The 24,817-nt window shown below is 37.7% G+C and overlaps 1 protein-coding gene across 2 annotated transcripts in view; it reads right to left on the bottom strand.

Annotated features, from left to right (window-relative positions):
* ADK (adenosine kinase) overlaps nt 1-24,817 on the bottom strand; it is a 268,379-nt gene that overhangs the window by 5,668 nt on the left and 237,894 nt on the right. For both annotated transcript variants that reach the window (XM_054637303.2, XM_054637304.2), the window contains exon 10: nt 12,528-12,614. In XM_054637303.2, the coding sequence (XP_054493278.1) occupies nt 12,528-12,614 (87 nt within the window). The remainder of the gene's footprint in view (nt 1-12,527; nt 12,615-24,817) is intronic.

Genomic DNA, 24,817 nt, shown 5'->3' with positions numbered 1-24,817 from the left:
CAATTTCACTGAAATCTGTGATTTATTTGAAAGTTTTATTTCCAGATTATTAGTGGTAATTCTGAATGAATACTTAGAACTAGTGCAGTTGGGCAGGAATGTGGGAGTCCGATAGTGGAGATTTAAAACAGTTCTGGTCTGCTCCAGTAATGGTTTAACAACACTTAAAAACAGCTCATATTGAAGCCAAATGTTTCATTTCAAATTGTACACTTGACAATTAATTTTAATGACTGTTAATTACTAATGCTGGCTGAAAATCCATTTATAGCCTCCGACACCCAGCTCCCCACTACTTGTCTTTCTGCAGTTTCTCTCACACTTCCAACCTTTATAAAATGCCCATGGCAAAATTAATTTCTTTTTTTTAATGCAAGAGATAAAAGCTGAAAAAATCCAATTATCAAATGCATCAATTATAAACAACTACAGGCTGACCCTGAGTCAGAGCCCCTCAAAACCTTTTTGCTATGTGATGTTCCCAGACAATTCTGCTTCCAGATGAACCCTGAAGTATATAACCTATGCTAGCCAGGCCACTCACCATCAAATTTGTCCCAGCCACTAAAAGGATCCTGACTAGCTTAGCTGACTCCTCTTTTTTGTATTTAAAATTTGTACAGCTTTTACAGAATTTGTAAACTTCACTTTTAAAAATGGTGTTATTCCACCATGGGGACAGTTGCAAGCACCTTTTCACACTCTTGTTCACATACAGAATTTATCTCAGTTGCTGGGACACTCATCTATTTTTATGCGATCCCACTACATTTCCAGGCCAGGAGTGTGGGAAGATGCAGTTTTCAAGAAACATTACCCAGTCAATGCCTTGTGGCTGATATGATTGGGGCTTTTTTGAGGTCTTCTAGCACTGTTGGAGCAGGCTAATGTTGTAGCATGAGCCTGGTCAGTAGTAATCGGGTAGTTGGCAATGCTGCTGCCAAGAGCCAAGCAGCCACCCTAGATTTTGTAAAAGATGTTGGCATCAGTGGATTCTGCAATACAGTCACTGAATGACCATACGTCAACATGCTGAGGTTTCTCCTTTTTTAATTTTGTGGCAGATGGTGGATATTACAGCCAAGAACTGTGGTAAGCCAGAGGTCCTGCCCATTGCTATCAAACCAAATGTTGGCTATTCTAAATGGAAACGTTTTTGATTAAGGGTGGGATTTGGCTTCTGTTTTCATGTCTTTTGGCACTGTGGTCTGACACATCAGACTTACAGTATATAAGACAAATTAAATGTAAGTATCTTCAAACACTCTATATTTCTTTCAACCTTTAAGCACTTTAGCACTTTCACAGAATTTATTGTAAAAATGATGCCATACATGCATATATATGTTATTAACTACAAATGTATATGCATAGAAACACGTGTCTTTTTCTCTCCTTTAAAATGAAATGCCTCTGTGCTTTTAACAGGACTGTAGTGCCAGGCTAATTACAATTGAGAGAAAAAAGGTTACCAACCCTTCCGTAAAAATGGTCTTTTAAGATGTATATCTAACAAGTAGCAACCTTGAAATCTCTCACTGGAAAGAACATTAGAAAATCCTTCCTGACTATACCACTGGAGGAAAGTTTCAATAAAAACTAATTAAACTACAAAAATCTCAAGTGGTTAACTGATTTTAGGGGCTAAATTTCTGGCAATTCTAATTATCCTCTTGTGGCTTCACTTAGTGTTTCACAACCATGACAGATGACAATGAAAAACTGCAGTTAAATTCATCCTCCCTGACACCATGCTAAGCACTAGCTTCTCCCTCTCCAAGTAAAATCAATACCATGTTTGAGTAAACACGTTTACAGCTTTATTAGGATGTCTTGCTTGTTCTGTAACAGCGACTTGAAGCTGTGGTAGCAAATCGACTCAACTCAGTTAAACCTAGAGAGCTGAGTAAGAGGCTCATCGATAAGGTTGTTATATAAATAAACTGCAGGAGACCAGAAAGCTGGAACAAACAGCTTGGTAAATGTCAATATTTTTACTTCCAGAGAATGACAAAACCATGAGATCACGACTAAAATATTTCAGAAGTCTATATTTACTTTATTTATAAAATGGTCACGTGCTAAAAGCATTTCACTGCCTTTGTACAAGAAACTTCTTATTTTATAATCAGCAGCACGAATACTAAACCAAGCACGTTCTAAGAAATGCAGTGATATCGGTATCACTATGCTATCCCTCTTGTTTTCTTCTGATTTATGGATACATTTTCAAAGCACTGAGTTTCTGTAAGGATCACTCAGATGGGTGTACATATTTTTCAGTCTGAGGTTATACAGTCATTTATGGACACATGCAAATAATACAACTTTGCATTTACTAGACAACTATGAATAAGTGAAAGGAGTGTTTTCAGTTTAGCAGCCTTTTCCTGGAATGGAGAGGAGGTGTTGAATACACAAAATGAAAAAAAGAACACAGTGTCTAAAGCTTTAAAGCATTACATGTGGAAAATGTTAATGAAAGATTTCTGCAGAAATGTGACAATAAAAATAAAAAAAAGAAATAAAACTTCATTACATCCCTATTATTCCATTAGGAGTCAGTTACTCAAGGCTGAATAATTTCATTGCATTGCACATGATTGCCACTGTTTGGCTTTACTGGGCCAGCTCACTGCAGCTCAGAGAACAAGGTGTCATCATAGCTCCCAGGGCCTGTATGTGCTCAGGCCCACCAGAAACTCCCTCCAAGGAAAATCAGCAGTCTCATTTCTCTGATGCTTTCAAGTAGGAATGGTGTATGCTGCTCTGTTGTGGTTTGGTCCTGAAGACGGTGCCATAGATTGAGAAAATAGACCCTGAGGTGCAGCCTGCTTAGATTGATGTGAGATTTTCTATCACTGCCCTGTGCCTTGACTGCATACTGTCCACCTTCTGAGAGGGAATAGCTCAAAGCTGGAGCTTTGTTATATTTTGTTATAAATATAAGCAGTATTTTATACTCTGACATCCTTCCACATTAAACATCCTCAGTGGACTCTATAACCTGTTGCATATCACTTTTATCAAATTCCCCAGTGCATCTTACTGTCCAAGAAAAGAACCATTTCAGTCTATAATGTGCTCCAAGAATAATGTGAAAGAGGAAAATGCTAACCAAGTTATAACTTCTCATGGTTTGGTCCTATTTTTCATTTTTAAGTCCACATGATGAGCTTTGGGAAATTTCCTTTAGGATCAGGATCTGGTTGCCTTAGGCATGACTCCGGCAGCCTCTAGGGGAAAATATTTGATTAAAAAACCCCCTCCAAGCTTACAAGGAGCTGCATGTGCCAAACCAGAAACAGATATTTTCATTGCAAGTATCTTCTCTATTTGAAAAAAATACTTTACAGGCTGATCTTTATCTTTGTTTTTTCTAAAAGCATTTCCCAGAAGTGTTCTGCAAAATCTAAAGATTTTAGAATTTTTTGAGACAGAAGAGTAAAATAAGCTTTCTTTTATTAGTACCTGTGGAAAGTTTCTGAGCCTCAAACCTGTTGTATTGACACTAAATGGTGCCGATTATTACATCTACTGCTTGGAATAAAAGGAAGAGAACTGCACTAATTTACTATAGATACAATCAAGTTCTAAAGATAATAAAATGGAATAATATGTCCTATCCTCTACTCAGTTTTTAACATATATTTCAAGTGCAAAAAGGTTGCACGAATGTAACTTCATAGCCAAGATTCAAATGCATGAGTCTCAGGAGTTTTATTTGCAGGTGTGCTTCCACACAGCCAAGCCAGCAGTATGTAAGGAGAATCAGAAAGCAACACCCAGGGCAGAGGGAATATGGGAGCTAGGCAGCCTGTGAATTTCCTGACTTTTGTGGGCTGAAAGAGCCTACCCTAGCATTATATTCATAATGCTCCTATTTTAATACAGTGACACTTAATATCTTTTGCCTCTTTAAATATCTGTTAGAATTCTGGATTGATAGCAAAAATGTACTGATCACCAATAACAGTAACATCCCTTTCCACTGGGTCAGAGATCAGTGTCAAATCAACCTACAAGCACTGCTACTACCACTGCTCTTAACTACGACCACTGTTCTTTCTTCTAATTCCTTTTTACTGCAATCTTGCCATCTTCCCACTTCAAGTATGAGCCCATTGCAGTGTGGGGGAAGTGAACAAATTCTGGGAGACTTTACCATGCTGTTATATAACAGAGGAGCTGTAAGTGAGAGAGGACCCAGCTTGTGAACACCACGGCCTGAGAAGTGTCCTTATGGCCATTGTGTCCCTGTCCTTAGCACCCACTGAGGCATGTGAGATGTCAAACAGACAATATCTTTCAGTGTGGTTTTGTATTTCATTGTGTGGTGTTTTATCTCCTGTGAATACAGCATCAGCTTAATCTGACACATCATTTCTTAGGGGACTATATCCTGCCCTGATTCCCAGGGGAATGTTCTTGATGATCCAATCTGACGAGTGCCTCTGTCTCTATTCAGAATACATTAAAATAACACAAAAATATTGCCAACAGTCTGCAAGCAAGGTAATAGTAACTCATTAAAGTAATTTCTAACCTTCCACATGAACATTTTCTTTATCATTACATGATTTTCTAACACATGACACATTAACATAAAATGAAATGTTATGAGGGTAGGCATAGTAGGCATGACAAAGTATTTTAAACGGTGATGACTTGCTTTGAGGCGTTAAGTCAATTTGTAATTGTCCCATAGCTATTACAGCAAAAATTGGAACTTCATAATTGGTTTTGAAAATCTATTTTTAACAGAGTAGGTTTGTTTTTTAAAGTGTACACAACCTATTTGACGTTTATTTTTCACAAAACCTGTCCAGAATGTCACTGAATTTATGGTGAGGTAAATTAGGCCTTTTAAAAACCAATTTTGCAAAATATTAATCCTCTTGCTATGTACTGAGGCTCCCTTAACACTGAGGTGTCACTGACAGGAAGAGAGACACAGAGGCTAAAGGAATCAAGTCCTGCTTCAGTCTAATTAAAAACTTCTGATGGTTTTTTAATTCCATACACTGATCCTTTTAAGTGGATCTTTTGCATGTTATTTAAGAAATGACAGAAAGTATAATATGTTTTGCCTCACTTTTATTCTACTATGTCTTTTTCTAGATTGCCTTTAAATGGAACAGGTGAAAATGTGAATTACTATATTTACATTACTGTGTTATACGAATACATATGTCATGAAATTAGGAGGAACAGTTAGAGATCAAGAGAAGGGTAGCAATTAAAACAATGAAAGCAGTATAATCACAATTATACTTGGACAACACATGCAAACAGGTTTACATATAATATCAGCACAGAAGAGGGTATTCTTAGCAAAGAAATAATTTTGAATGGAAATTGGTAAACAAAGAAGTAGGGAGTTAAAAAGAAAACAGAAATATTCCATGTATTTTTCTGAGTGATATCTATTTTTATGGTTTTGTTTAAGTAGCTGCAATTCAAACAGTGGCAAATTTTGAAAATGAGCCAATACTAATGTTGAAATTACTAGCAACTGGCTACACTATTGATCACAATAATGATGTGCCTCTAGCTGAGACTGAGAAAAAATCATCTGGGAACATATAATCTGGTCATTCTCTAGTTTGTAGAAGGTCAGTTACAGAGAAAACGTGGTCCTCTAATAGCCTGGGTTTATGTGGGATGTTTATCTGACAGAGTTCCGAATGCCATCAGAACACAGGGGTGGTAAGTCATGGACATGTTGACAGGTTATCCCCTAGCAAGCAAAGATTGATGCCCTCTCTGCAGCTCAGCTATTATAATCCTGTATGCTGTTTATAAACCAGGAGTAGTAAAGATGGGAAATATGGGCTGTCAGTCAAAGTGCTGATGACACTAAGTAAGTATTTTTATTTCAAAGCTTCCTATCTCACCTGCCATGATCTCAGTAACAACAGGATTGCTCAGAGGCAATTAGCCACCAATGCTGGACAAATGAAAATTAAGAGTGCTGCTTTCTGTTGTACCAGTTTTCTTTACTTCAAAGAAAAGCCAGAATGATTCAAAGTAGTATCCCCTCTCCCTTTGCTGGTGAAAAAAAAATTTGTAGCAAATATCAGCCATTGCAAGTTCCATGCACACACATACTTAATTGATATCACCAAAAAATTATCCCTTGCTCCCAGCTGGCACGTAGCTCTGCATCTCAGAGCTCTGGTGTTATCAGAAGGGAGTACTTCACAGCAGTGACATTTTGTCCACTGTATTTCCCTCTATTAAATGTGATTAAAAAATGATGGCAATTTCCCGAGGTATTTCAGACAGGTATAAAATCCATACAAAAATTAAAGACCACTATAAGTGGATGAAGTAGCTTCTGATATCACGCTCCTGCTGTTCAGTTAAGAACTGTTCCTAGCTCCTCCTACTCCTATTTCAATGAATGTACAATGTTCTAGGGGTGGTGAATACTGGAGGGAGAGCAGCCCTTACAGCACAGATTTATACAAAGAGGAAAATACAACAAATAAGAGAAATATTCACTTTTAGTGTAAACAAATTCTTCCACAGTGTTCAAGAGCCCTAGAAATCTATTAAGTAGCTTTCTTTTTAATATAGTCACAAGCTTACTGATAAATTAGTATTCTGAAAAAACCATTCAAATCTGCCTCTGCTGAAGGCATTATCAGATCTTTTTGCATGTTTAGCACTCCTGGAATAGCCATATAGGAACTATTCATAAGAGCTCATTTCTCACACGTGCACATGCTTCTATCCCCACAATGCTTGCACAAGAAATATATAAGGGACTTGTTAGACAGAGTCATAAGTACAGTCCCCCTTTGCCCTAGAAGACATTTATTGCAAAAAGATGGAATTCCCACTCTTTGAGCTTAATTTTTTAATTCAGGCAGCTCCTATTCCAGAGCCACCAACATTGCCCCCAGAAGATGATTGAGTCTGGATTTCCAGAGGAGCAGGAACTGGCACCTGGGAACTTAATACCAATAGGATTAAAATTCATAGGATCATAACACAATTTAGGTGGGAAGGCACCTCTTTAGGTCACTTGCTCCAGCCCCTGGCTTAAGGCAGGGTCAGCTCAGATGATATCAAATCCCATCAAGATGATTTTTTATTTTAAAAATCACTGGATTCCTTCCATAAATGATGGATGCTACAGAGCAACAGCATAAGAATTATTATGTTGGTTTTAATTATGTTTCCATTTTATCAATATTACACTTCTTTAAATCCACCAGCTTCAGCCAAGGTATTCCAAAGCAAATCTAGTGTGTTCAGAAAACAGAACCAGACCTTTATTAAAAGAGGTTTCTGAATTGAACACTTAATGGTAGAGGAGTAATGATGGCCAATTATTCTGTGCACTCAGTATTCTTTGTGAACCTGTACTTTTATTTCTTGTACTGTGGTTTTATAGATACACATACATGTATATGCATAATATATTCCAAGAATGTTTCACACAAAATACAGTATTTCAATATTTCAATAATGTAAAAGTATATCAAATATTAGTTAGCTCTGAAATCAAAGCTGGATGTCACTCTATTGAAAATCATTTGCATTTACCTCATGAACAGAGGCTAAAATTTGAACAGTGTGAGAACCTTTAGACCTTGGACTCCTACAAGTCCAAGGTCTGTATTGAATTTGTAGAGACATTTAGATTAAGATGGAAAAATAATGCTTGGAATTAACCTCTCTAATAAAGATGAGGACATGGGTTTACTGAGATAGTTTGGGTCAAACAGAATCAGAAAGAGGGAAGTATCTTCAGTAAGGGCTGTGGTTCCTAAAGAGGAGATAAGGATGCCATGAGGCCCACTCACAAAAGGACATATAAAAGAGGATGACTCCTCCTTTGCTGCTCTCCCTATCTCTATCAGAAAAGTTGTCTGATAGCTGAGACAGGAGCTGACCATCTCATAAGGCTCATGCTGGGCATCACAAGAAAGAGAAAGAACTGCTTATTCTTGAAGAACGTGCACCAAAAAATTGTGACTGTAGCTTTCAAACTCTAGCTAGCAGCTTTATGAGATTCCCCAGCACATGAAAGCCGCCAATGCCATTTTTAAATTGACAGGTGGTTTGAGCCATTGACCTCCCCTTTGATACTGACAGAGGCAAATTGCTATCAGCTCCTATCTGGCACTGTACAATGCTTAATGAAGAGCTCCTTTACCCTGGGATTCCTTTTCCTTGAGAATGGCATAACATCTTTATAGCATGGTGATAAGTAATACACACTTGCTGCAATCGTTCTGTCACTGCCTTATCAAGCTACTTGAAAATGATTTGTGGTTCCATTTCATACTCTAGTACTTTCCATGTAGTATATGACTAAATCATAGCAGATTATAAAGTCAATATATTTATATTGATGGAATCTGAAGAAACATCGATTTTACACCTTCTCCTGTTCATTTGTTATGAACTCTGTACTCAGTTCCCGTGACTAGACAGATTCTAGGGGAGAGATTTTGCAGGGAACAATGGCAGCAACTATCAGAACAGATGCTGATTGTTTTCATTAGTTACGGTGGCAATGACAAAGGGGAGTTCAAACAGAAGGCAAGCCTACTCTGGCTGAAGAGAGCAGGATGGCACAAAGGAAAGCATTTGATCGTCAAACTGCTCATATTTATTGCCATTATCACTTTGATTATCATTACTGCAGTGCTTCAAGCTGGGGCTGACCAGTAATAAATAAATGTTAATTTAATGATCTCCCCAAACTCTACAAACTAAGGCTGTAATTCCATTAAGAGGACTTTTGTGGCATAAGCCATGCCAGCAAAGCTCAAGTGATTTTTCAATGTCATAAGAATCTGGAGGTAGAATTGCAACATTAATTTATGGGTATTTCAGGGATTTATAACCAAATAGCTGTGGTACTACTGAAAACCACAAGAGGTGCTGAGATGCTACAAAGTAAACCATTACTGCTTAAACCTGTAAAAGGTAGCAGTCTTGCTGGTAAGCAATAAAGGCAGAACTGTGTTAGTGTTGTTTAGAGAAGTGTTTTTAGCATAAAGATACCTGCAGCAATTTTAAAATCCAGTTTCTTATTCATGCACTGCACCAGCCTGAGTGGCAGATGACTTGATGCCTGCAGTAAGAGGCAAGAAATTCAGAGATATTCCTGGTGCCAACTTAATAAAACCACGTTTCAACTGAAGAATGTGGTTTATTTCTTGCTGCTAGCTGTTGGGGTGAGCTAGTCCTCCTTGGAGGCTGGCAGCTTCAGAAATGCTGAACTCATGAATCAACTCACAGAGTTACAAGTGCCCAGAAACTTTGTGCTTTAAACTTTGTCTTGACTTTAAGGTCTCAAGAGCTTCAGTAGTTAGACTGGTTCTAGTGAAAAAACCCCACACTGTTTTCTTTTTTTTCAACTTTTACATGGAGAAACATATGAGGGGTGATTTGCCAAGTTGGCATAATTATTGAGAAGGAATTTCCCTATGATCTGTGAGTTATACCTCTGGAAGAGAGTGCCTCTGTAAAAGACCTTTCAAAATATGATAGAGTCCAACAAACCTGACCCCCTAATGCAAAATAAATCTTGTGTGATGGGGTTAGTTCTCATTATATCCCACATTCCCCTCTCAGCCAAGACACCTGCTCCAGAAAAACCACTGTTCAGTTGTGTTAATGCACTGGCTCCAGAGAAGTATGGGAAACTTTGCCACGGGAGGCTTGTTCTCTGCTGTTTCAATAAAAGAACTAGGTTTCCAGGAGGAGATATTGTCACACTGAGTGAATTTTTTAGTCAAGGTATTAATTTTGAAACATTTTACTACAAGGACATCGAAATCAAAACATTAAATGTACTTTTGCCTAGGTAGTAACAACTGATTAAAACCTCAATCAAAGAAAGAAGCGGAAAAGCGCTGAAGAGAATATAACTTTGCTGTTGTAAAAATCTGTCAGGACAGTAACACTGCAGCTGGCTCAATGCTAGACCCAATGCCAGAAGATTTGCATGTTGGGCAGTATTACCTACACTACTGCACAGGGCTTGCTGCTAAGGAGACATTCAAGAACTTCTCCAAATGTGTTCCAAATACACATTTTGAAAACACACAACAAGTGTGCCACAGATAAAATACAGACATTTCCCTCAAATGAAACACAGACCAAATCAAAGCCTATCCAGTCCAGTATCCTATTTCCTACATATGGGAAGGAAAATTAAGTGACCCCTTGAAGAAGGAGACCACAGTACATATAAGACTAGAATCAGCTGTGTAGCAAGACTGTTATGAGTCCCAATTCTCCCATCTGGACTAAACTCAGGAAAATCTATATTCTGAGGAGAATAAATGATCAATTTATTATTTATGGAGTGCCAGAGGAGAACTGAGATATCCCAGAAGCCAATGGAAGAACTCTGAATGGATATCCTAAAGCTCATGTTGCTTTGAGTCACAGGAGAGAGAAGCATGGTGCAACAGGAGGCTGAGCTCACACACCCATGCTCAGGTAATGTCTCACTGCAAGGACAGCTCAGACAGATTTGCCATGGCTGAGCTGATTTCCATTCCAGAGGGAAAATCAGCTCTGGTCCTTTCCCTGATAGTGAGGGAGAACTGTACAATGCACTGGACTGCATTTCACTTGTGCCCCAATGAAAAAGCATCTGATGCCTCAGATGTTTGTGGGGCAACTGAAGATAATATACATCCATAAACTGTGATACAGGACTTTTGCTAAGATTATCCCAAATATACATGATCTTGCTGTATTCTAACACTTGGAATGATGAGGGAGAGTTAATCTTTTAGAATATGTCCCTTCATCCCTCTCTTCCACAGCTGAGCATTGTCCACATCATTTTTCCCCTTTGAGAAAGAAATCTCACAACTGATCCAAGACCAGCCTGACAGGATGTGCCCCAACTCCTTACACTGCTGGTGGAAGGCAGTAGTTTGGAATAGAGACTGAACTGGTTTATATCAGTCTTTCCATTCAGGATATTCTGATTAAAGTAAATGTTTTAGCCCTTCTACAGAAAACCAGCAGCTATGGCTGTACCAGGGAAAAGGATGTAATTGAAAGAGGAAGGCTTTTGAGAGTTCAATTTTTAAGTTTGATCTATTGTATTATAAAACAGTTCTTAAAGCCCTGATTTAGTTGCAATATTCTTCCTGCAGCTAACATAGGAAAGAACAAAATTAGGATTATTAAAACAAAAGTCCCGATTTCAAGAGGCCTAAAATTGAAGAAGAGAAAATAAATACAACCTGAGATAAACATGGCAGACACATGAAAACAAAATAGGCAAGACCTATTCTCTCTTCCCCCCCCACAAGAACAGCAGCTATCTGGCACAGCTGATAAACAGAGCAAATGCATACAAGGACAAGCACTTGAAGATGATCTTATTTATGTTGTAGTCACTGTTACCTACTGGTTCAAATTTAGTCTTGTTTGTGATTTAGGAATAATAGACAGTGACAAACATGCCCTAAAAGGTGTATGAATAATATGACCTAATGTGCTTCCTTCTATTTCTGTCCTTTTTGATTCATGAAAGCACTGAAGTAATGAGTAAAAACATTCCCATTCTCAGACAGTTTTAAGTATATACTGAACATTTATCTTTGGTTTAAATGCTGTATTAAGTAAGGAAGGAATTACTCACGTGCTTAAGATTAAGCTTATGTTGAATATTTTGTTGAAGTGGGACACAATTCTGAAGCTTTAATTTGGTAACACACTGCTTGCTATCCCCTTCGTAGCTACAAGACTGAGCCCTGCAATTCTATTTATAAAGTCTCTTTTGTAATATTTCCAGTAAATTAGTGACTAATGGAGCTCCTTACAGCTACTACAGACTGGATATTAGAGCCCTCAGGATGCAATAGTGCATCACAGAACTACATGGATGAAGGTTACAATGAATGACAGAAATCTTGGATTAGATTGAGTTTTGGCTTATATAGAATAATTTTTTAAACAGGCACAGACATAACATCCTCTTTTTTCCTTAGAGCTTGAGCCAAAAAAAATAGTAAGTTTGCAAATGGATATTAAGCAATGCCAGATATTTTCAGGGTTTGTTTTAACAAATTAACCCTTTGCGTTCTTTTCTGATGTCCAAATAATTGTATCGGAAGCAGATGTTCTACCAAAATTTACATGATCAGAGACATTATGCTCACTTATTAACATACTGTTTAATATTCACTACAACCTGTTTTAAAGAACAACAATGTGTTAACATTTAAGCCAGGAGGGATTTCTGTACACTATATAGTACTTGATGCAGCTTGTTTATGCAACAGTCTGACAGATACAATTAATCTCATGAAAACGACCAGAGTACAGCATAAAGGCATACTATTTTTGAAGTAATAGAACACACTCTCCCTTTGGAAGTCAGAACTTAATTAAATCATATAACTTCAGGATGCAGAGAAAAGCTGTAAAAGAATGAAGCTTGTTCTGAAGGACAGCCGAATGAAAAAACAGTAAATTTTCTATAGAGAGAATAATAAGATAATCTCCAAACAACAGAAAGAAGTAAGAAATACCTCCAACAAATGCATCTCCAGCTCCATTGGTATCCACAATTTCACTCTGATCACTCACCAACACAGGGAAAGTAGTCACTTCATTTTCTGTAGAGAAAGGGAAGAATAAAACATGAGTTACTTGGCAATCTGACTTTGAAATGCACAACAAACAGGGAAAATCAAAACAATTCAAAACTATGACCTTTAGCATGATAATTTGGTTAAAAATAGATTTGGTTTATAATTCTGTCTGTATTTACTTCGTAGGAATATGGGAATACATTCAAAAAAGCCATAAGTTGTGGGCATTTTCATTATTTACTTCCAGCCTCATTTATTTCCTCTGCCTCCTAATATTAAGGAAAAGAGAAAAAGAGAAAGGAAAAGAGTAAAAGAAAAAAAGTAAATCAGAAGGGACAACATAAAACACCTGGGCATATTCACAAAACTGAGAAAAACTCATCCTGCCAAAACCAGTGCTTTCTACTAGTTGCAGGAAGGTGAGGTAGCCTCCAGAACGGCCAAGTACAAGCCTCCAAAAGATCAACAGAAACTGCTGCATTGTTAAAACCAAAATAGATGTGAATTAACTGAAATAAAGCTGTGAAATAAAAAGCAAAAACAAGTGTAAATCAAAGTGCTTTCAAATTATACCTTTAAAAAAATCCATATATGTAAGAAGCCTTGGAACTTGCCATCTGACTAGATTTGGTTTCAAGATTTCAATGATTTCACTCCCTTCCTTAGTATTTATTTTAAAAACCCCAACTATTTCCTTCAGCTCCCTGCCCTCTACTGGCACTCATTAAATGTATTGCAATAGGTGGATACTCAGCATCTTCACCTCCAATTCACTGCCACACCACAGTTCAGCATAATTACACCACTTAGGTATGATAACTTTAGAGTTCCAGGGTTATAAATTTAATATATGCCACTAATTAATCAGCTATGGCTTTCCAGGTGGTAATGTCATAATGACGTGATAAAAATATAATTACCACCTTGTCACAATACCTTGTTAAAGTGTAAATTACCCCTGTAACAGAGCCAATGGAAGTTCTGCCTCTGGTAGTCAGTATGCATTAAACTGTCTCAGAGCAAACAGATTGTCCTTTGGCAGACAGCAGGAATTACAAAAAGGGGAGGGGGAAGAAAAGCCTGTCAACCAGTGAAAAGAAAAACCAGCAGAGCTGTTTTCTTTTAATTTTTGGTAAAAATAGAAATAAAATGGAAAACAGAGCTGCCAGTAGCTGAAACCTGGAGATGAGTAGTTTCTTCACTGTCCAGCAACAGAGCAGATCATAAAAATCACTCTTACACTGACATACACAGTAGCAAACAAGGAAACCTAGTTTGGAAGGCACATAAAGAATTCACAGTCTCAAATCAGGCAAGTCTGTGTATGCTGCAGAGGTACCAGAAGGATCCTGGTTTCTGTGAAATGCAGTGTATCAGCTCTACTGCTCTTCACCATCTGCTACTAAGTGAACCAGGCAGATATAATGATGCTGCCTCCAGAGGGAACTGTTGGCTGGCCCACCAGGAGGGGAGGGGAGCATTAGCAACAACCATCCATGAGAGGCAAAGGAAAAAGGGTAATGAAAAACATAAGATGAATATTCCAATTAAAGAACAGGTTTCAGTCAGTTTTCAGGGCATCCTACTCTCTACTCTGTTAAGAAAGCTATTTAGAAATGTGCTCCAATGCTGTGTTGTGCTCTTAAGATAAGTCTTCAAGAGCAATGTTTTTTAGTAATTTTAACAGCATTCATTTGAATTGGAAATCATGAAGGAGAGGTCTTACATTAAACTCTGCCAGACAAGCAGAGTGTATTCATCCATTTCACAAGAAGGTATATTGATTTGCTCTAGATAATACTAAAACAATGAACAATGTGCTAAGTCTGTTGAAGACACATTGTAATGAACTAACCTGCTCCTTCCCAAGTGTGCATGGGCACACACAGATGTTCCATGTTAAATGCACAGCAGACAATTGCATATGCATACAAATGTCTGTGTTTGGGCACACAGAGTGAATAATGCACACTGTATTTTGAAAGCTGTAAATGGGGTATAGCATCAAATAAGATTCTATTCAAGCAAACTAGCACAAATGAAAGTTCTCATCATCATCTTTTGCCTTTCTTTTCCTCTGTCTTGACTCCCTCCCTCAGCTCCCTCTAGTATGTGCAGGTAAGTATTGCACTAGGAGCTCCTATTTTATTCTTTCTGTAGTAGATATAATGATAAGTAACTGAATTAGTCTAAAACCCCAAATATATTAGGAAAGTCAATTTTTAAAATTTTTCTTTTTTCTGGTCACAGTTTTCCATGTGTGCCTGGGTAATACATTTTCTTTCTGCAACTTACTATATATTTTCAAGCAGAGCAATAATCTCATCTTTTGAAGTACCGAAGTTTAAGAAGGAGCCAGCATGGCTTTGGAGCACATACTGAATTACAAAATATTACCATCTGCACATATTCAATAGACAAATTATCTTTCTTTAACCTTATCTTTGGTTGATTCTAGCATAGTAGAATCAACTAAACTACAGCTGACAATAATATATACTGTAAGATCAACAAAAGAATACCAAAGTTCAGGATTTTTATTCCTTTCCTTTACAGTAAACGAAGTAAGTTAGAATTAAAGCTGCCATTAAATTACATTGCTATGTCTGTGTAATAGCACCAAAAGAGCTAATTTCTCTTACTGATCTGTGTTTTGTAACAACGAAACACAACAAGATGAATTATGATGAAGCAGAAGTCTCCATTCTGAGTATCCTTTTTTATTTTTTGTCAATTTAATATTGCTCTAACTTCATTTTTGATCCATTGTGTTATAAAACTCTCAAATCCATCATAGCGGACACTGAGACACCTTGGCTAAGTGCACCGGTCGTCAGTGGCCTTGCTTTTCAAAGTCAGTTCTGATTTCATTCATCATTCTGAGAGCTTATGAAATAAAGAATAATTACATAAGTGTTTTGAAGTCCAAGTGCTGCTGCTCTGGGCATAAAATCCAGTGTTCTATTTTTATGTAACAAATATCTTCTATGATACAACATATTCCACTTGGATATAATTTCCTGGAAGCCCAAAATTGTGAGTACAAATTGCAACAAGGTGTCTACAATTAGGGAAATTTTAGAAAATAAGCATTAATGAAATCTAAAATTTTGGGGCTTTGATTCAACTTTCAGTGACTTTACATTTGTCAGGAACTCAGCTCTTTCAAAATGACATAGAAATAATCAAACCCAGACATTAATGTGACTTCATAGGCTGAAGACAAGGTAAGTTCACAGGTAAATCAGAAGGATAGAGCTCATTGGTTAATTTAGTTCTTGTTGATCTCTCACATTACATATATAAAGAGGTGAAATCTCTATTTAATTTCCTAGGCAAAAATATATGCTAGCATATCCAGTTTAACATATTACTGTAGGCAAAACAGTCTGGAGAGATAATAACTGGACAGCAATAGTACTGAAAAAACCCAGTGCTCCTTCCATTCTAATACTCTTAAGCTCCCAAATGAATACAAGCCTATTTCACAATGTTAGCAGGAACAATCGAACTCTGATGATAGGTGCAAATACTACAGGTCTGTCTCTAAACCAAATTAGAATCACAGACTACATGTCTACTCTTAGTACAGTAATAAACACCAGCAAGCAATCGTTACATCCAATTAGGCTGAGTACTTTCCTTAACTGGGTCATTTACCAGTCTCTCTTGCTCTTAAAAGTAGATTAAATGTGTAAACTTACATTTAATTACCTGTAACAGAACTCTTATGGGCAACATGTTGCAGTGTCCTCAATTTTGTTTTAAAATAAAATGAAAGGAAGAAGGTAGACCTAAAATACATCCAAAAAAGGTCTAGCTATTTCCTCAAATAATCTTTTGATCCATGGATTGGTAGTGGTAGTACAGATGCTTACAAGATGGAGTCACATTCATGTGTCTTCTGTGAGCTTTAACTTGTAAAATAAAGGAACAACTGTGAAACAGAATTCTGTCCCGTCTCCTCCCCACCTCCATCGTCTCTTACTTTCTTTAGATCAGGGGCCAAATAAAAAAAAGAGATAAAAAGAAAAGAAAAAAAAAAAAAGAGACAGGAAGAACTTAAGAGAACATAGAAACCTGAACTCAAAACCTATAAATGTCTCTGGGCAGCTGTAAGGTAAGAAGTAATGGGAAAAGTATTTGAAACCAGACCATATTGCTTAGGATGATTTTTAGCTCTCACCTGTCTCCAGAAGGTAAACCCCAAAATGCTACAGGCTCTAAATCTCTGTATCTTCTTCAGCACATCAATACATCTTCAAAAACCCTCAGTACAGCAATACTTTCTCCTGTTTTGTTTGACAGTAAAATAATGCTGTGCTGTCCTTCACGCAATGACACCACGCTTGCTAATGTCCATCAGAGAGACCCTGCAGCTCCCCCACCCCATCAACACAGCCCTGGCCAAAGCTAAAGGCCACGCTGGGGAGGGCTGAACCCCAGCTAGGAATCCCTCACACTTGCAGTGATGATGTGCTCCAAAGCCAGCACAGCTGATGCAGCCTGTCCCTTCTAAGCAAACAGAAGGAGATCTGCATTTGCAGGCTGGGACTTCCAGGAGCCAGTTCTGGACGGCCACTCTGGTGCTCTGGCACTTTGTGGGTGCGTGTTGAGCTGGCCTTGCTTTGCACATCAACACGTGCTCCCTCCACCAGCTAGGTCTGTGCACTGTGGGGCTGGTGCTGCAGCTATGTAGGCTTGTCAGAAAAAGAGGGAATCTCTTTGTGCCATTCAATGGAGTTACAGCATGACAAGCAAGATTCAAGTCAGCCACATGCTTTGGGATCTTTCTATCCAGTATTTTAAAGGTACACAACAAATGATGATGTATTCTACTGAATCCTATATGTACCCAAGAAATCTTTATAACTAGTAATGCAGAAGTTGTGTATTCTTTATTGCTATAATCAACAAATGACCCTAAACAAGTTACAGAGCAGTTGTCATTTATAATGCTTTAGTATTTCTGCAGCATGATACAAGTAATACAAATATTAATTGATTTCCATATTAAAAACCCCAATTAATGGGTCTCTTTAGCAATGGAGCTAAAATTCTCTTTGCAGTTTGCTAAGCAAAAGTGTTGATCAGGATGCAAAGTGCTGTCCCTCAGAGACAGCTAGTTCATTTTCAGTAGAAACAGAAAAAGAATATGATGCCAAAGACTTCAAATCTCCTGTGGCTCTAGTCATAGTCCCATAGATACCCTTAGGGGAAATGACAGTGTGCAGACCCCATTTTCCTCTGTCCTAGGAGTTAAATGAGACTTGTCTTCTTCCCCTTATAGCTCTCCTCAGACATACAAATTGTACCATTATCTGGTCAAGAGCATTTTGATTCAGAAGCCGTATTTGTAGCCTCTCAGTGAAGTGTGATTCATAGGATTAGAGTTAATAGGGGAAAGAAGGTTCATCTGAGTCAACTTGTACACTCATACACATCAACCATTAGCAATGATGTAAAATGTAAAATTAAACACTATTTTTGCACACAGTGTGTATCCTCTGAACCTACCCCAATTCTGTCTGCAATCCTGTTAATTCAACATCACTCCTTTGAAATAAGTCTTGATTTATATCAGCACAAGATTGGACTCAGAACTCTGTATATAGTTACAACAATTGTAAGAAATGTAATAGCATTGACTAATGGCTCATGAACATCTATGGGCAAAATTTGGTGTGGGGCACACTTAAATGTCATTATTTTCTATATCTCACTGCCAGTTGAATCTCTGCTTTATTTCTCATATTAAATCATTTTTAGCACAAGTAAACATAACACTTTGTTTAAAAGATGGGGAAGAAAGAGGTCAACAGAAAATACTAGTTCTGCTTCAGTTTGTTGCTAATAAAACATTAAATATATATATATATATATATATATATATATGTGCATATATATATATATGTGGAAAAACTGCCCTAAAGAACAAGCTGCAGAATTTTTCTGGCATGTGTCACAATGTTTAAGGTTTAGAATGGCAATGAACTCTGTTGAAAAAGCCTTTTGAGCACACAGGAGTATTGCCATTTGCCCGGCAGGCACTGATTTCCAAGGCAGCTGAAACTGCGCCCACTGAACTGCCAGGACTGCACTGCTCTAGCTCAGCATGGCTGCTGGAGACATAAGGTACTGCTCAGAGCTCCAGCCTCTCCTCTGCCTTCTGCCTGGGCTCACAAAGGGCTTGAGGACTCAGGAAAGGCAAGGGGTGTGAAGTCACAGGCACCAAAATCAACAAAAGGTTCTGCAGGTATTTATTTCTTTGCTACAACACAATGACTGTCTGGAGGTACTACAACGAGCTCAGATCAAAATCAGTCCTGAAGACAGGAAAGATGGGTTACAATAAATAAAGCACATAAATTGTATGATCCTGGTCTCTTATGAAGAGCAGGCTCTACCACAGTGAGCTGAGCCACACCAGTGAGCACAGGGTGACAAAAAATCACATCTGGCCTTGGATATTAACAAATATAAGTATCTCTCCCTGCACTGTAAATCCTACATGCATTGCTTTGGGCACTGTACATCTTAGTTGATCCTCACATGTAAAATACCAAGCCATGCTCCTCCATCATTACTTTTTGAGCTGTGTATAGGAATTCAAAATACAAATAAATCGATTTCCATTTGTAAATAGGTAGCCAAGACTCGTGAACACACACAGATGATGAGAGCTGGAATGTCAATGTCCAGTGTAAGGAACACATCCCAAAGGTGTGTCTGGGTCACAGGGACACATGTTTTGCTCACACACACTCTTCAGCCTTCTGAAGCGTGGCTATGAGGACTGTGCAAAAATGAAACATCTCAGCTCAGAAACCAGACCATGTGTGCATTCACTGACCAACACACCAACAGGAAACATGTATGCTTCTACTTCACTTTGTGGTATTCTACAGATGTATTTTAAACCACTGCACAGCTAGGCCACCAAAACACTGTCCTATGGGAGAATCTTCTGACATGTACCAACCTATAAATCATGTCAATGCAATTCCTACTCAAAAGCTTATCAGGGCATTGGCTAAAAACAAAACAAAACCAAACTAAATAAGAGAGAGAAAAACATATTATAATTTGATTTTGAGTAGGACAAAAACTCTATTCTGCCTCACATTTTTCATACATTAAGCATATTGCCCTAGCGGGATAAACACACCTGTCAAAACTTGCAAGCTTTCTTAGCTATACCTCAGTTTCAGAGTGGTGAACACAGAAATCACATCATTTAAATAAATGCCATGTTACATGACAGCTTTTTTTATGCTACACGATAATCTGAGAAGCATGGGTTGTCAGTGGAGGCAGAAATGGGCCCAAGGCACTTCCATTTCACTTGAGCATCAGTAAGACTGAAAAGAGAAGGAGTGAGCATTAGGTCACTACAGAGCAGCTCTGAAGGAGATTTTTCTTCTGGGAGAATTTATATTTAGTTTCATAAATAAAATCAGTCCATTGGAATGAGAGAGACAGCCTTCCCTAGATATATTACTAAAAATAAGTTAATGTATATATCTGCTTCTCCTTGAAAAAAAAATTGCTACTAGCTGAACATTGATGAGATAGCCATACCACAGAAATTCTACAGCAGTGCTGTTAAAAATTCAGATCACATATAGAAATTTCAATTTTTCACCCTTTTATCTCAGAGCTCAGCTCTAGAATTTTACAAATTTTTTTCTTCTCATTCTGTATTTGTAAGCTCCATGTTTCCTTTAATTAAGATCTCCCACGAGTACTTGTTTGTTTTTGAAGAATAAAACATGCTTACTAAATGAATTTTATCAGACTTTAGCAGGTTTTAAATCTGTTTAGAAGATGTCACTGCAATGGAGGCCAAAATTTGTTCTAAGGTCAATGAGAAAATATCCTACTCTTAAAATGCCAGTTGAAACAGAGAAATTCTGCTGTTTTTATTGGAATTCTTTAAAGGGTTATATCAGCCTAAGATAAAAATCTGGCCCAAAATAAAGGAGCTTATTTTTCCCCTACATTAGTTGCAGATAATTTCTTAGATAATTAAATACCCCAAACCATGATCTTTGTAGTATCATGTTACCAGTTTAACCATTGACATAAACAGGATGGTAAATCTATCACCTTTTAAAAATAACATCACACACATTTTGATGTAAATTATGCACTCCTGAATTTTTACAGTTTTTGACTACACAGTGGATTGAATTGATTTCCACACAGTTACTGTAATATCAGCTTTGATAAATATTTTCTGGCAAGAGCTCTTGGATCATATGTTTGTGTATGAAGGCCTTTAAAGCATTGCAGTTCACCCATATATGTGCACCCACAAAGGTAACCCAACAGGCTTTACAGGGTATGCACTGTCATTTAATGTAAATCCCAATGCTTTAAAGTCAGGCTGCTTGACAAAAGCAAAATAAGTAACCTAGGAGAAAAATCAGAATTGTCCAGCCTCTCTCTTTGCAGAACATTGTCAGACTCCTATCACCGCCTGTCACTCCTGGTTACTTTTCATTTAAGTATTAATTTGTGGAATAATTCAAATTTAAGTGATTCCAAAATAATACCCAAAATGACACACTTATCTTTTTAGAAGCAATAAAACATTTTAAGATTAGTCAAACTTCAGTTGGTGCCTACAGGTGAGTTCAACTCATGATCTCTGTAATATGTATTATTCTTGTATTGTCAAGATGACCACCAAGATACATTTTAGAAGTAAAAGAATCCTGCTCTGAAGAGTGTCCAAACTGAAAAGCAAGGTTGGTGAGCAAGTAAATAGATGTGTATAAGAAAAATATGGACAGTCTGCTGATACAATTAAGTTATAAAAAGTTATGAAAAAAGGCAAGAAGCAGATACTGCTTTAAAAACTGCAGAGATATGCAGGAAAAAACTCTAGTTGACCTACAGAGTGAGATAATTTGAATCGCAACTCAAAAAATGCGGAAAAAAATGGAAATGGAAAATATTTGTTATTTGTTACTTTTAGAAGCATTTCAGCAGGAAACATACACTTAATGGCTATTTAGACAGTTTCACTGCTTTTTTTGGCCATCTTTTCCTAGAGGAAATAAAACCAGATTTAAAAGGAAAGATGTTAACATTTTTAAAGAAAAACTTTCTCTGTGGTAACAAATATAATGCCTGAAACTCTCAATTTGCCTAATTCATCCTTCTACCAAGCTTGTACTCATCTTTGTCTAATCACTTTTCCTCCTTCCCCACATCCTTCGCCATCACCTGTTGATTCTTGTTGATTAAAGCAATGACTGAGGTGTCTACTGCTGACCAGGAGGCTAAGTGTAGCCAGTGATCCTGGCACAATCTGGATTTTTACACTAACACAAACTGAGAAGGCTTCATTCTTCTTCCACATAAATACAAATCTGATCTTGTTGCTGCTACTCAGTGGCAACAGTCGGGAGCAGACGGTGCCAGGAAGGAACAAAGCTGCTTGGAAGCAGACTAATGTTTGGAGCAGGATTCTCTGCTGAATGCACTTGTCAAACTCAACTTTTGAGCCTGTATTGATTTATTCAGCCAGTCTCTTATTTCCTGTCTGCTTTAATTCTTAACTAACAGGTAGTTAAGAATTTGCACATTCAGGATAAAAGTGGAAGAGTGGTGCTCTCCTCCTGCAGCTCGGAGCTTCCCGAGCAGTCTCTGGTTCCCAGGGAGTGCAGCAGTGCCCCCCTCCATGGAGAAGGGGCTGTCCCTCCCCACCCATGCATCTGACTCCAGCAAAGGGCGAGCTTCAAGCCTAACCTATTCCTGGAGTTTGGCTTGGCCTTAGAGAGCCAAACCTCCTTTCTCTTTTTTATCAACTTCTAACATACTTTAATTTTTGCATACATTTCCCTCAGCTGTTTGAGAGCACAGCTTCACGTATTCTCATTTTCTAAAGCAGTGCAGTGTCTCCTCCAGAAGCAAACACACAACACATAGCCAGTACAGACATCTAATATGCTTTACTTTATCTTTCCAAATGTCTGTTTTGACTGCACACACGCATGACCATTTTATGTTTTCTGTATGTTACTTTTCACAACAAAACAACTGTGCCCTGATTTTTGAAATGTTCAAGCTATCTAGATAAGCAGGAAATCAAAAACAATTCTTAGGCTCTTTTATAATATTTAGTTTTAGCCAAGTATAAAAATGTCAGTGCAAAAGGCAGATACTTATATTTCATGATGTGCCAGAAATTGAAAGAAATTGCATTTTTAGCATTCTACTAACTAAAGTGTTTTATTGCTCACAAAAGGATTTTCATATTTTTGCACCAATTTACAGCAGACAATAGGTATTGTAATCTAATCCACTGCAATTGTAATTTTTGACCAAATTGCTGTTGATAAATAATGCAAGTATTACGTTATTAAATTTTTTACAATTAGGTGACTGAGAAAGCTGTTTATTGCCTTCCGTTCTACCCTCTGTTAATAAGATCGTTGTTGCAGATGTTCATGTGTGCTGCATTGATGTTTAATGGTGCATGATGCTCTAGGTGGTTCCCATAACCTTGCTTTGTCTACTATGAGCTGACTCAATTGATATGATAATAGAGAAAAGAGGTCTGAAACAAGCTGGGCTGTACTGGCACAATTTGCATAACCTTTAAATTTGCCATCACTTGATAGCCAACTGCTCCTAAAAATTCTTATTCACTTGTCAGCGAGGACAATGTACTGTACAAACAGCATTCTGCACTTGGACAGGTGCGGAGGGAAGAGAGGGCATGCACACTTTGCTGCACTCTTCTATTCTATCAAGAAATGTACTTATTATCAAATTTATACAGCCAACAATTTGGAGTACAGTTCTGCAGTTCCATTTTTGATCAACTGCTATTAGACACAACGCATGGCCTGGCATCTTTTCAGGTTCACAGTACAGTATCACAGTGTCACGTTACAAGGGACATAAATATTTGGTTCCATAGACTCCTCTCTGATTTAGTTTTGACTGCAAATCCCTGGGGCAGGCAGAAGAATCAGGACGGATTAGGAAGGCAGTGGGGGGCACAGGGTAGTGAACTACAGCAAACAAAATCAGTGTATGCAGCCTCCCAAACTTTAAATCTGCTGTCAGACTACTCCGTGCATTCTTTTTGAACAAACATTAGTGTTACATCATTCAGTAGGTATAGCCAAAACATAACAATATAAAACCAGTCCATGTTTGCCCTATTCACAAAATCTGCTGTCTGTATATACTCTATGCCAGGTCTGCTTACTTTACTGTCTTTATTATTCATAACAAAGAAAACAGTTAGGGTGAAAATAAGACAGAGCCTACTTTCATTCATATGGGATCAACTACATAACTACATAAACATTATTTTTGGCATCCAGAGGTTTATATCCTAACTGCCACTTCAGAGTCTATAATATGCTCAGGTATGTCAAGGCCAAGTCATTGGTATCACACTGACAAGCACAGCCTATGTTTCACGTATGGCATTTAAATAATTTCCACTTTGCATTATCTCCAAAACCTACTGTGGAAATCACTGAGCCAAACAGATCATAAAATCTCACAATTCTACCTTTAGACAATTAACCATTTCAAAGCACTTTAATTAGCCTTCCACATGCCCTCAAAGTTCATTCTAGACATTTTGTCATCTTGCGCAAAATAAATTCCAAGTCCCCAAAGTCAGGCAAAGCAGGACCCATTCAAATCCCCTTTGTCTGCTTTTTCCACTATCAAGGATCTCTGCTCTGTCCCTCCTGGAGCTAAGGATTTGTCTTCCATTTGGCCATCTACTTCCCACAACTTTCATTGTCTGAAACTGGATGCTACAGAAGAGAAACTTCTAATCAAAGGGTCAGTTCCTGCAGTAATTTTCATCCAGGGACACCATACATACCCACATTTTACTCGCCTTCCATTCTGTGCAATTATTCTGTAGAGACTATTTGAGCAAGTGAAGATTAGAGGCTTGAAAACATAAGTTCCATCATTTATGGCAAAAGCATGACACAGATAGCTACAATTTAAACTTTTCTACAATGTTCATTCAACTGTAATCACAAGATGGGAAATAAAATCTCTAAATTAAAGATGATGGGCTACCAGAGTCTGTAGGGCACCTTCTGAGTACAGATTCTGCTGTTCAAACTCCTCTGTGGTGATTTGTTATGAAGTGAACTGCTGCCAAGTAAAAAACAGGCTAACACTGCCAAAATAATGGAAAAAATAACTCCTACAGGAGATAATCTAGGTGCCTA

Source organism: Agelaius phoeniceus, chromosome 9, assembly GCF_051311805.1.
Source record: "Agelaius phoeniceus isolate bAgePho1 chromosome 9, bAgePho1.hap1, whole genome shotgun sequence".
NCBI classification, from domain to species: domain Eukaryota; kingdom Metazoa; phylum Chordata; class Aves; order Passeriformes; family Icteridae; genus Agelaius; species Agelaius phoeniceus.
The sequence above is the reverse complement of the archived record's forward strand: the minus strand, read 5'-3'. Positions and strand labels throughout refer to the sequence as shown.